Genomic DNA, 12,102 nt, shown 5'->3' with positions numbered 1-12,102 from the left:
GAATTAATTTGGCCCAGTAGTTTCAGAGGAGACGATTTTTGTAAAAGATTACTAAGATTTACGAAAAATGGTTAAAAATTGACTATAAAGGGCAATAACTCCTATATGGGTCAACTGACCATTTCGGTCATGTTGACTTATTTGTAAATCTTACTTTGCTGAACATTATTGCTGTTTACAGTTTATTTCTATCTTTAATAATTTTCAAGATAATAACCAAAAACAGTAAAATTTCCTTAAAATTACCAATTCAGGGGCAGCAACCCAACAACAGGTTGTCAGATTCATCTGAAAATTTCAGGGTAGATAGATCTTGACCTGATAAACAATTTTCAAATAGTCAGATTTGCTCTTAATGCTTTGGTTTTTAAGTTATAAGCCAAAAACTGCATTTTACCCCTATGTTCTATTTTTAGCCATGGCGGCCATCTTGGTTGGTTGGCCGGGTCCCTGGACACATTTTTTAAACTAGATACCCCAAAGATAATTGTGGCCAAGTTTGGATAAGTTTGGCCCAGTGGTTTCAGAGGAGAAAATTTTTGTAAAAGATTACTAAGATTTACGAAAAATGGTTAAAAATTGACTATAAAGGGCAATAACTCCTATATGGGTCAACTGACCATTTCGGTCATGTTGACTTATTTGTAGATCTTACTTTGCTGAACATTATTGCTGTTTACAGTTTATCTCTATCTATAATAATATTCAAGATAATAACCATATAACGGCAAAATTTCCTTAAAATTGCCAATTCAGGGGCAGCAACCCAACAACCGGTTGTCCGATTCGTCTGAAAATTTTAGAGCAGATAGATCTTGACTTAATAAACAATTTAACCCCATGTCAGATTTGCTCTAAATGCTTCGGTTTCAGAGTTATAAGCCAAAAACTGCATTTGACCCCTATGTTCTATTTTTAGCCATGGCGGCCATCTTGGTTGGTTGGCCGGGTAACCGAACACATTTTTTAAAATAGATACCCCAATGATGATTGTGGCCAAGTTTGGTTAAATTTGGCCCAGTAGTTTCAGAGGAGAAGATTTTTGTAAAAGTTAACGACGACGGACGACGGACGACGGACGACGCCGGACGACGGACGCCGGACGCCAAGTGATGAGAAAAGCTCACTTGGCCCTTCGGGCCAGGTGAGCTAAAAAGGGACAAAAGATACCAAAGGGACAGTCAAACTCATAAATCTAAAACAAACTGACAACGCCATGGCTAAAAATGAAAAAGACAAACAGAAAAACAATAGTACACATGACACAACATAGAAAACTAAAGAATAAACAACACGAACCCCACTAAAAACTAGGGGTGATCTCAGGTGCTCCGGAAGGGTAAGCAGATCCTGCTCCACATGTGGCACCCGTCGTGTTGCTTATGTGATTACAAATCCGGTAAATAGTCTAATTCGGTAGGTCACATTCATGAAAGGGAAGGGGATTGTAGTTACGACGTAAGGAACATATCCGATATCATTTGTGAAATGGTTATTCCATAACGGTCAACCAACTCGTGATGGCGTCCGTAAAATTTACGAAGGGATGATTTCAACTTCAACATTTGGAACTCTTGGTTTAATAGCTTCCTTGTGAGCAGTAACCCTCTATCAAGAAAATCATGATAGGAAATGCAAGCACGGGAATATCGTATCAATTGGAGATATATACCCCGTATGTAGGTGCTGCTGGAATGTTGATACTTAGAAATGGAAAGTTCACAATTGGAAAGCTGAAATCATCTCTTTTGTCGTAAAGTTTTGTTTTCAACCGACCCTCATTGTCAATTTCTAGATGTAAGTCAAGATATGAAGCCGACTTAACTATATCTGTAGTATCCTTTATCTCCAATTCGATGGGATAGATGCGTTCCACATAGTCACCAAATGTTGAATTGTTTAGTGATAGAACGTCATCTATATAGCGGAAAGTAGAGTTAAAGGATATTGCTAACTTCTTATCTTTCTTCCTAAGAAGTTCATGCATGAAGTCAGCCTCATAATAATAAAGAAACAAGTCGGCAAATAGAGGGGCACAGTTTTTTCCCATTGGGATGCCGACAGTCTGTTAAAAAATACGTCTTCCGAACGTTACAAATATGTTGTCAATCAAGAAATCAAGCATCTTGATAATATCGGTTTCAGAGAAGTTTTTGTTTGAATCAGAGTGATTCTTTACAAAGTATGATTTATCCCTGCCTAAGACAAGATACTTGTATCTACGTTGGCCATTCTTTTTTATGAAGCAAAGTAATACCAACTCTTTTAATTTGTCTTTTAGTTTGGAATGTGGAATACTTGTGTAAAGAGTAGAAAAGTCAAATGTTTTAATACTGTTACAAGATGAAAGAGAGTTAGATTGTATGTACTCAAAAAGATCTTTGGAATTTTTAAGTATTCACATCTGATTCACGCCACCTCTAGAATAGGCAGTTTCACAATAACTTTGAAGCCCGTCTTTGATTGCTGATAAAATAGATGTTAATAATTTAGAAAGAGGTTTTGTGGAGCACTTGGAAGACCCAGCAATATACCGTTGTTTGTTCAGTTATTTTGTGGACTAACAGTTTTAAATGATGGATGTTTATACTTATACTATATTTGTAAACGTTACTTTGCACGTGACACTTTCAATAAATTTAAGATTATACAAATGAAGATTTATTTTCTTTCAATGGGTGTGATCATCTTGACATGACCGTTTCGTTTAATTGTTGTCATGATCTGGACGTGACTTTTCATCTGTCTGCGTTATCTAATCTAGATGATGAAAATGTTGGATTTAGAAAGATTTAGAATAATATTAGAAGTAGTTTCCCATGAGAATTCTGTAAAGGTTTCATGTCTATTTCTAAAAAAAATAATTTCAGGACAAGTTTTTTTTATGATTTCGATATTTCGAAATTCTATGACTCGAATGTTTTTAATAAAAGCAACAACAAAACAGTCAACCTTTAATACTTACTTTTTCAACATTTATCATAATATGGATCCTCAAAATCTCGTTACATTAGTGTAATTTATTTAAGGTCTTGACAAGGACAATTTCTCACACAAAAATATATTATTATGAAATTATTAGATAATTTATGAGAACATGTATCAAACTTTGAATTAAGTTATTCAACCAACATTGCAAAAAACACTTTCCAGACCTTTATATTACGTTTCAGACAAATTTAACGTACTATGCAAAATGCATTGGACAATATTAACCAATGCAAAAATGAATTGTCAATAAATTATTCAACTTGGTTTAACATGTATAACTGATTTGTAATGAGGACATTTTTACTAATAATCACTCCGTTATATCGTTTTTGTGGGGTTTCTCCGTAACATCAAAATGAGGACAAAGATACAAAGTGGAAATTGAAAACCAAAATTAAAATAAAATCAGACAGCAACATGCATGGCGTAATATAGAATTGCCGAAAAAGATAAAAAGTGAAAATTCAGATGACGAACGGCAGCAAAAGCACGTTCACTATTTTTTTCAGTGGGTGTGAATATTGTAAGTCCTTATCGGAATACTAATGAACCATGGGGCCTGTTTATCGAAGCTCTCTTAGGATTAGGACGTGACTGTCCTAAGACCAACTTAGGACACATCTTAGTCCTATTTGGGTTTATCAAACATGTCGCAACTTAGGAACATCCTAGGAATTGTCATAACTTTAGGATACCAATGTAGGTGGTTAAGTTGGTTTTAGGACGGTAATAACTTTAGAATATATTCGAATTTCGTCTTTTGTTCTTTTTTACGCGTTGTTTTTGTTATAGCAGTAGTAAAAATAGTTGAAATTCTCCGTATTTATATGAAAAATGCACAAGATTTGCCTTTAAACTGTCAAAGAATGAAACCATGACACTTCGAATTCAACTCACTCAAATACATGTTATGATTTTTACGGATTATATATCTAGTTTAAAATTAGATTGTTAATTTTTTAACATAATATGTAGTTATTTTTTTTACCATATGTTTTGTTTCATACAGATTAAATGTACAATTATTATACAAAAATTATTTATTACTTTGAATTTTAATTAAAAATTATTAATTAGTTTCTAATTAACCATATTTAAAAATAAAATTATAATTGATACAATCTGATAAGATATTTTATTTTTTTCATATTTAATTTGTATTTTCTATTCCCCCAATACTAAGGACATCGGTTTGGACGTCCTAGCTAAGATATTCCTAAGATAGCTTCGATGTGCATGCTGAGACGTGTCGTAAGTCGGTCCTAACTTTATCCTAACTTCTGTTCTAAGAAATTCTTAGGACCGATCTTAGGACAGTTTCGATAAACAGGCCCCATATTCCTATACAGGAATTATTTAGCGACACATTACAATTACGACCCTATATAGGATATCTATGATAAATATTGTTGTTTTAATGTAGTTTTGTGTGTATATAAATATATAAACAACGTTCAAATTTATGATTGCGTTGGATATCATTCTTAAGGTCTTACCTAGACTTAAACGTGTGCATGCCAAACAAATTTCTTGGTAGAGGGTTTTAGAATCAGCACAAGCAACATTTTTCAAAAGAACAAGAAAAACAATATATGTATATTATATAACATTGAAGTAATGGTTTATCAAACAGTTCTGCTTTTCATACTTTAATGTGACTTTGACATGATGAATATAAATAAATGCGTTTCTCCTGTCCTTGTGTTCGGTCAATTGCGTATACAATTATGATTTTTATATCTTAAATTATTTCACACATATATTTTTGAACTCGAATTAGTATTCTTATGCACCAGGTAGAATTGGCACTTCTCAAAGACTAGTTTTTCCAGTATATCATCATTTCGATATCAACAAATCTAAATTGAAAACAACGTTGAAACCTATGATTGCGTTAGATAAAAGCCGCAATTTTTATACCTGTGCATATGACAAATTTCGTTGTATAGAGGGGTCTAAAAACAGCACAAACAACATTTTTCAAAGACCAAAAGAGTGAAAAAAAATATTTTTAACAAAACTCATTTGACTAACAGGTCGAACATCTGATGTTCTTAAATCCTGCTGACTGCCATTGACGATTGCCAAATAATTAATCATATGGTGTAACAAAATGGATATCTATATTAATGTAATACCAAGTAGGAAACATTAAACTTGCGGCAATGATAGTAAACGACAACATGAGGTGCTAAATTATTTACACCATATCCGGATTTTAACAAATAATGTCTCTTTAGTGATGTTAGGGATTTCTATATCTATATACATCAATTTAAATTATTTAGATTAGTCATAGTTTACTACTCAACAAAGGGACATTTCTTTTCAGGAAAAGGTATATAGTGAAACCTTTTGCAATAGTATTTTAATCACCGTAAACACGAAAGCACTTATATGATTAACACTTGTGCTTACTATTCTTAAATAGAGAGTTTCTTTTTGCGTTGCCACATCAGGTGAGATGTATGGCATACTGTAATACAAATAACTATTTAGGTTCACTATGGTTCCCCTTGATATTTTTTCGATAGCATATTTTATTTAACATTGAGACCAAAGTCATTTCAAAATTGTTTGATAAAGTCTACAAATCAATTATTTAACAGTATCGTGACTTATTTGGGTAAAATGCAATATTTGTAAATGCTTTTGTATACACAATTTCGACCGACCATTTGTTTACAATGTATTGTCAACCTCGTGCGTATGCACATATTGAATAACACCCTGTTCTACAATTAAATATGTCAACAATTTGAATATTTTACTTTATGAAATAGTTTGAATAAAGTAGAGATGTTAGCCTATGAGTTAATCAAATAGAACTGACTGCAAGCAGTCGGACAAACAAAGATATTTTGTCAATAAAAAATCAATATCATAAACTATTTGTACCGTTGAAAGCCAAAATATGGTCATATTAAAATATTTCAATTCAATTTATATTAATAAATTGTATTGAATTCGTAAAATGGTGGAGATCACGTTTTAAAATTCATCCTCTTTTCTTAGTTTAGATGCACTGTCGACGAATCCAATCTAGTTCATTTTGTATATTATATTCCCTCAGTTCTTTTGTGTTGTTTTTTTATTTTTATCTAAATTTGGCTTCTAAAAAAACCCACAAGATTTGAACATTGAAAAACTACTGTCCCATTTATTCACATTGTAAGAATGTTAACAAATTTTATTCTAATTTTACCCTTTCTCAAATATTTACTCATTCAAGAATTATATAAAAAAAGTGGATGAAAGTGCAGTCATGGGGCTCAACGATTTTAGTTTTTTATTTCAATTTTCCGTAGCTAACGTTCAGACAAAAGATAGAGGAAACCCTGTTTATCGAATAAAAATTGCAAATATACCTTGATGTTAACTTGTAATAATCCCAAGATTTATAAAAAATATATTTTATCCTTTTCGTATGGAGTAAATACTTCACAATTAGTCGTAACACAGCTGTGTTTCTTTTAATAATATAGAAAAATGATCAGTTTTAAAGAAACTTTTGTATAGGCAATACATTGATTATTGGAAATGTTGCTTTTAAATGTTTGCCAGGTAGACTGAAGCAAGGAAACGAAATACAAGCACATATATTTTAAGATTATAGCAATGCAATACACATACTACGGATATTAAGTGATTTCTATTTGGAATAATGGGTCAATTGAAAGCATGTTGATATATACCATTATTTTCCAGTAACAGTCGACATTCCCGTCTTTCATCCCTGACGATGCATACTTCAGATATTACCTATTGAATTCACGTTAATTTTATTTTTGTCAAGAATATATGAAAAAAATGAATATGTAGTCTGATTGCCTATGAGACACATACTCACAAGAAAACCAAACGACACATAAAACTTTTAGCTAATTTTTTATGCATGAAATATGTTTGCTGCTGGGCGATTTTGAAATGTGAAATAAAAAATAATTAGATGGATGTTAGTATATTTTATATCGAAAAAGAAAGTAGTTATTAAACTATACTCACATAATGCGTTCCCGAATATCCAGTATCCTTTATAATAGCGCGTTGCACCAAATGGAACACAGAACGATAAGTACATTAGATCAGTCACCGCTAAATTTAGCAGGAACATGTTGGTTATAGTTCGAAAAGTTTTATTTTTTATAAAAACTAAAACCACAAGTCCGTTGCCTAACATTCCTGTAATCATAAAAATCAGGAAAATGGCTGGAACTGCAAATCTGTATTCCCATTCTGGAATTTCAACCAATTCTTCTGCAATACTTATGTTTAAATCTTCTACATATAAAAGCATATATTCAGAACTTGAACTATTGTCATCAGTATTTATTTCCATGATTGTCTAATTGTGTCTGTATCATTATCTTAGTTTGATCTTCTTATTCCATTGACGAGTCTAATCACGTGAAGATTTTATGGTAAAATTTTATTCGATGCTAAATTTGTCACATTAATCGCATTTGGGTATTTAGTGTTGTTATATAAATCGGTCGTTGGTCGACATGTGCACCACAATCTATACTGCAGTGAACAACTAAAATCCTTCGAACATAGTGGAAATAATTATGAATTTGAATTAAGTCAATCATTTGTATTATTGCGAATTTATAAAACGTTATTGTATTGATAATATTTATATTTTTTACGGTTCATAAAAATGGCCATATTCCAAAATAAACATGTAAATGACCGTTGAATAGAACCGTCGTAAAAAGCATGATTTGTAATTTAAGAGTTCAATGAGATACAGTGGTCTGAGTTATATCTGTCAAAGATGTCTTTTTTACACATGCACTCAAATAGACATGTCGATTAACTCTAAAATGTAGAGATTTTGACATTATTTTTGTTTACTTACATCGGAAAGGCTATGTCTACCTTTACTAACTAAGGCAATTTATAATCCATGTAATATGCACACACATTCAATAATCAATATTTTTGCATACTTACAAAAGATACCTTTCTTTTCGTTAATAGAACTCGTTCAAACTCTGACGTAATGGTTTGAAGTGAAATACAATGTCAATTGATGTAATGATATTTATCTTACTAACTATAAAAAAGATTGTAAGAAACAGTTATACATAACGATTAATAGGGCTGGTATTTAATTGTGCTAGCTTTCAGTGCCTGCAAGGCCTTCTGTTATACGATTTTATTTGATATTAGTATGCTTGTATTTGTAGGTTTGTTTTCGGCTATACCGTTATTATATGGTAAATGCGTTTTCTGTGCTGAATTTTGTTTATAATATTTGTATACTTTTGTATTCGTTGGTAGAGATTATTTACGAGAGAAGAAATCTTAACACTATTTCAAACTGGCCACATGTTTAAGTCAGAAATTTCCCAAAAGTCTGTCTCATATATACTCATTACTCATCATAAATGCGAGGATTAAAATTTTGCAAACCAGATGTGCGTTTCGTAACAAGAGACGTATCAGTGACGCTCGGTTCGAAAAAATAATAAATAGACCAAGTAAAGTACTTCGACCATTGAGGACTCAAAATTTCGAAGGGTTTTCTCAAATAATCAAAGGTTATCTATTCCTAGGATAGAACATCCTTACCATATTTAAGTTTTATATTTTGTATGTTTTCACTCTAAAGTTGGAAGTTCAAAGACCTGAGTTTGAGATATTCTATAGAGAGAAGTCTGTTTTATTGAAAAAACGATATGTAGATCTGTATATGTCTTATGGAAGTAACAAGTAAAAACATTTTTGTTCATCAACATGTTCAGGTGGCTGGTATCAAATGATTTTCGTTGGTTGCGTCTGTCATATTTATTTTTCATACATTGTTGTAATAAAAAAATGAATTTCGTTTTTTTAAATTGTTTGAATGAGAAAAAAAATGTTTGATTTCCAAGTCATATTAAAGCTAAGTATATATATATACGCATTTGTGTTACTGGCCCAAGTAAGGAGCCTCTGGCTTTTGTTAGTCTTGTTTAATTTTTAAAGAATAGTTCATATATATATATTAGGGTTTAGTATGGCTTCCACTACCACCGAACTAGTACACAGCTCAGTTTAAGCACGCCTTCGGGTGCAGGATTTCCCAGCTGTGTTGAAGACCCATTGGTGATCTTCGGTTGTTATTTGCTCTTTGGTCGGACTGTTGTCTCTTTGACACATTTCCAATTTCCATTCTTAATTTTATATACATATACGATACAGTCTTTTTTTTTATCATTGTTGACGCAAATGAATAAGTGACGCAAATGAAAAATGTTCTACCATATCAGTTATGTTCTTAACTATTTTTTATAATATAGCCGTGATAAAAAGATATATTATCGTTATCGTTCGGTTAATATCGCGTAGAACTATTAAGGCAAATTAAGATCTTCGAGCAAAGTCGCATAACAGAGCTAAACAGTAGAATATATGCATTCTCATTTAGTCAATACATATAATCTATCCAAGTTTTTAAACTCAAACTAATTCACAAATCCGGATAAAAACACAGCATAAAGTAGTCGCAAAAACGCTTTATAGAGCTTCAACGGATGCGGAATCTTCAAAAGGTAGGCGTTACTCGCTGTTCATGGTTTATAGTCCATGCATCGAAATATCTTGTCAAATTTCACATAAAGGAATAGAAAAAAATCAGGCAATGAACCGATTACAAGCCTAATCTGGTATTAATCTAAGATCGCGAAACAGGCCTCCTGTGAATTGGAACAAAGATACAACGCGATCGTTTTGGTGAACTAGTTTATAATGGGTACTTTATAAAAGCATCGATTTCAGTATCTTTTGCAATCATAACTTTTTTATGGACGCTTGTGCCCCAGAATCACAACCCTGGTCATGAAGTCCGCACAGTATGAACATGCAATCGTGAAACGAATAAGGTGTGATATCTAAACTTCATATGGTTGTTCACAGGGTTTGTTACCTTTGAGAAATGAAAAGTGAATGATTGGAAAGCTGTTATTATCGCATTTGTCATAGATTTTAGTTTGCATTCGTGTTATATCAAGAAAATGATAATACGCAGACAGTAGTTTCTTGATTTTTGAAGCTTAAATAGGCTTACAATAATTTTGATTATTTTCATAAAATGTCATCAGTGTACATGATAATACATCAAAATGTATGATGACTATTCCTTTATGAATAAATGTTAATGGTTCGGGAACATTATACCTGGAGTTGCTTAGATGCACATTGATGCAAGCGTTAGTCAATAAAACCAATTTATGTATTGATGATTCGATCATGTAGTGTTTTTTCATGTTTGCAAATAATGAAGAGACAAAGAAAACACTTAAATAATTTATGTAGCATCATACCAATGACAATCAGAAAAATCAAAGTGCTTGTTATTTATCGAACAATAAAACATGTAGAAAAAGTATTGTCATAATTGAAAATATGACTTTAATCAATGAGATACTATTTCATTTTGTTATCCTGCATCATATCTATATTGGCTATATAAAGGTTTCAATATTTAATGTTTAATTGTGCTTGTCATAAAATTAAAATAACCATTGAAAATTCTACTGTTAGCCTAAACATAAAGTGCAATGAATTTAAAATAAAAACTGAAATCTTAGTTCAAAAGATAAAGGTCATTTAATTTATTTTTGAGAAATCTATTCCTCGAAAGAAGAAATGTGTCGCAAATAATATTTGACAAAAAAGATGCCTATTTTTATGTCCGCTTTAGTCTGTAATTCATTGATATGTAATCCACACAATTGCATTCATATCAGAATGTTGTAAAATTTTATGCTTCCCCTTTCAGTTTTGAGTGTGATATAAGTTTTTGCCGTAGTTTGAAAGCTTTAACTTATTGTGAATGTAATGAAAACTTTCAGACCTGATGAGTTAATAAAATTAACGGTACCAATTTTCTTGCACCAGATGCGCATTTCGACAATACATGTCTCGTCAGTGATGAGTTAAAAAACGTTTCAATCTTTCTATCCGAGTTTTTGTTCTGGAACTTGTTAACACAATAAATATGGTAAGCACCAATTGAACAGCAAACTTACGACAATAATAAAGAACAATACCGTAGTTCCATTTTATCTCAGTGTCTCTTTGCGACTGTCTTTTTGTTTAAAGTTTTAATGACCATTGACCATTGTATTTTAGCGCTCGAACAGTTACAGATATTTATTTTTAATTTTGAATATAATTGAGAATGAAAATGAGGAATGTAGCAAAGAGAAAAATAACCCCACCTAAGAGCAGACAACAACCCAAGGCCTACAATGGGTCTCCAACACAACGAGAAAATACCGCAACCGGGGGCGGTCTTCAGATGGCGCTCTAAAAAAATTGCCCTAGTTCAGTAATATTGGAAGTAACACTTAACTTCGAAATATATAAACAAATGAATGAACGTAAATTAAAACAAAAATACAAACATATAAGACTTAGTCGAGGCGCTAGAATGAGGCGGGGTTAAAAATGATCTATTAGATCTCAAACATCAACCTATACTCTTGTAAGGGGTTTAATATACTATTACTATGAATATATGAGAAGAACATAACTTATTTTCTGAATAAGACTATTTAAAGGTTTAGTTGGCTTTTGAGTGGAATACCGACATTTTTGCTTTTTGAATAAGATAGTACCCTAAAAAATAGATGTGAAATAACGAAACGTGTAAGATATTTTCATATCGATATATATTTGCGAATGATGTCCCTGTACTGATGATAAAATGTAGTAATATTTTTGATTCGTTTGTGATATCAAAAACCCTGGTGTAATAATTTTTCAGTTTTATTATGGCAATACAGAGATTTGTTATGGTAAAATCAAATACTTTGTCACATACACATATGAATATCACTAATGCAGTAGATGTTCATTCAATGTATGACAGTCGAAGTAGGAAAACAACAATGGTATAATCGAATTTGATAAATATGAAATGTGTATCTCCATTAGTCCATTTTAAGGCCCATTCATTCCGCTGTGAGTAGTAATGATTTAGGTTCATCTCTTAAGACCTTCCAGCAACATCTATATGTGGAACTGGAATATAAATACTGCTTCTTCAATATACTGATAATGATGTCGTATTTTTGACATTTCTCTCTCCCTCATAATTAGTTTCTTCATACCATATCT

At 31.8% G+C, this 12,102-nt stretch overlaps 1 protein-coding gene across 1 annotated transcript in view; it reads right to left on the bottom strand.

Moving 5' to 3' along the window:
• The window catches only part of LOC139512107 (galanin receptor type 1-like), a 40,262-nt gene extending 32,795 nt beyond the window's left edge, over nt 1-7,467 (bottom strand). Inside the window, exon 1 of the mRNA XM_071299498.1 lies at nt 6,997-7,467. Within this exon, the coding sequence (XP_071155599.1) occupies nt 6,997-7,330 (334 nt within the window). The 5' untranslated portion in view covers nt 7,331-7,467. The remainder of the gene's footprint in view (nt 1-6,996) is intronic.
• Nucleotides 7,468-12,102: the final 4,635 nt, after the last annotated feature.

Source organism: Mytilus edulis, chromosome 2 (genome assembly GCF_963676685.1).
Source record: "Mytilus edulis chromosome 2, xbMytEdul2.2, whole genome shotgun sequence".
Classification (NCBI taxonomy): domain Eukaryota; kingdom Metazoa; phylum Mollusca; class Bivalvia; order Mytilida; family Mytilidae; genus Mytilus; species Mytilus edulis.
The sequence above is the reverse complement of the archived record's forward strand: the minus strand, read 5'-3'. Positions and strand labels throughout refer to the sequence as shown.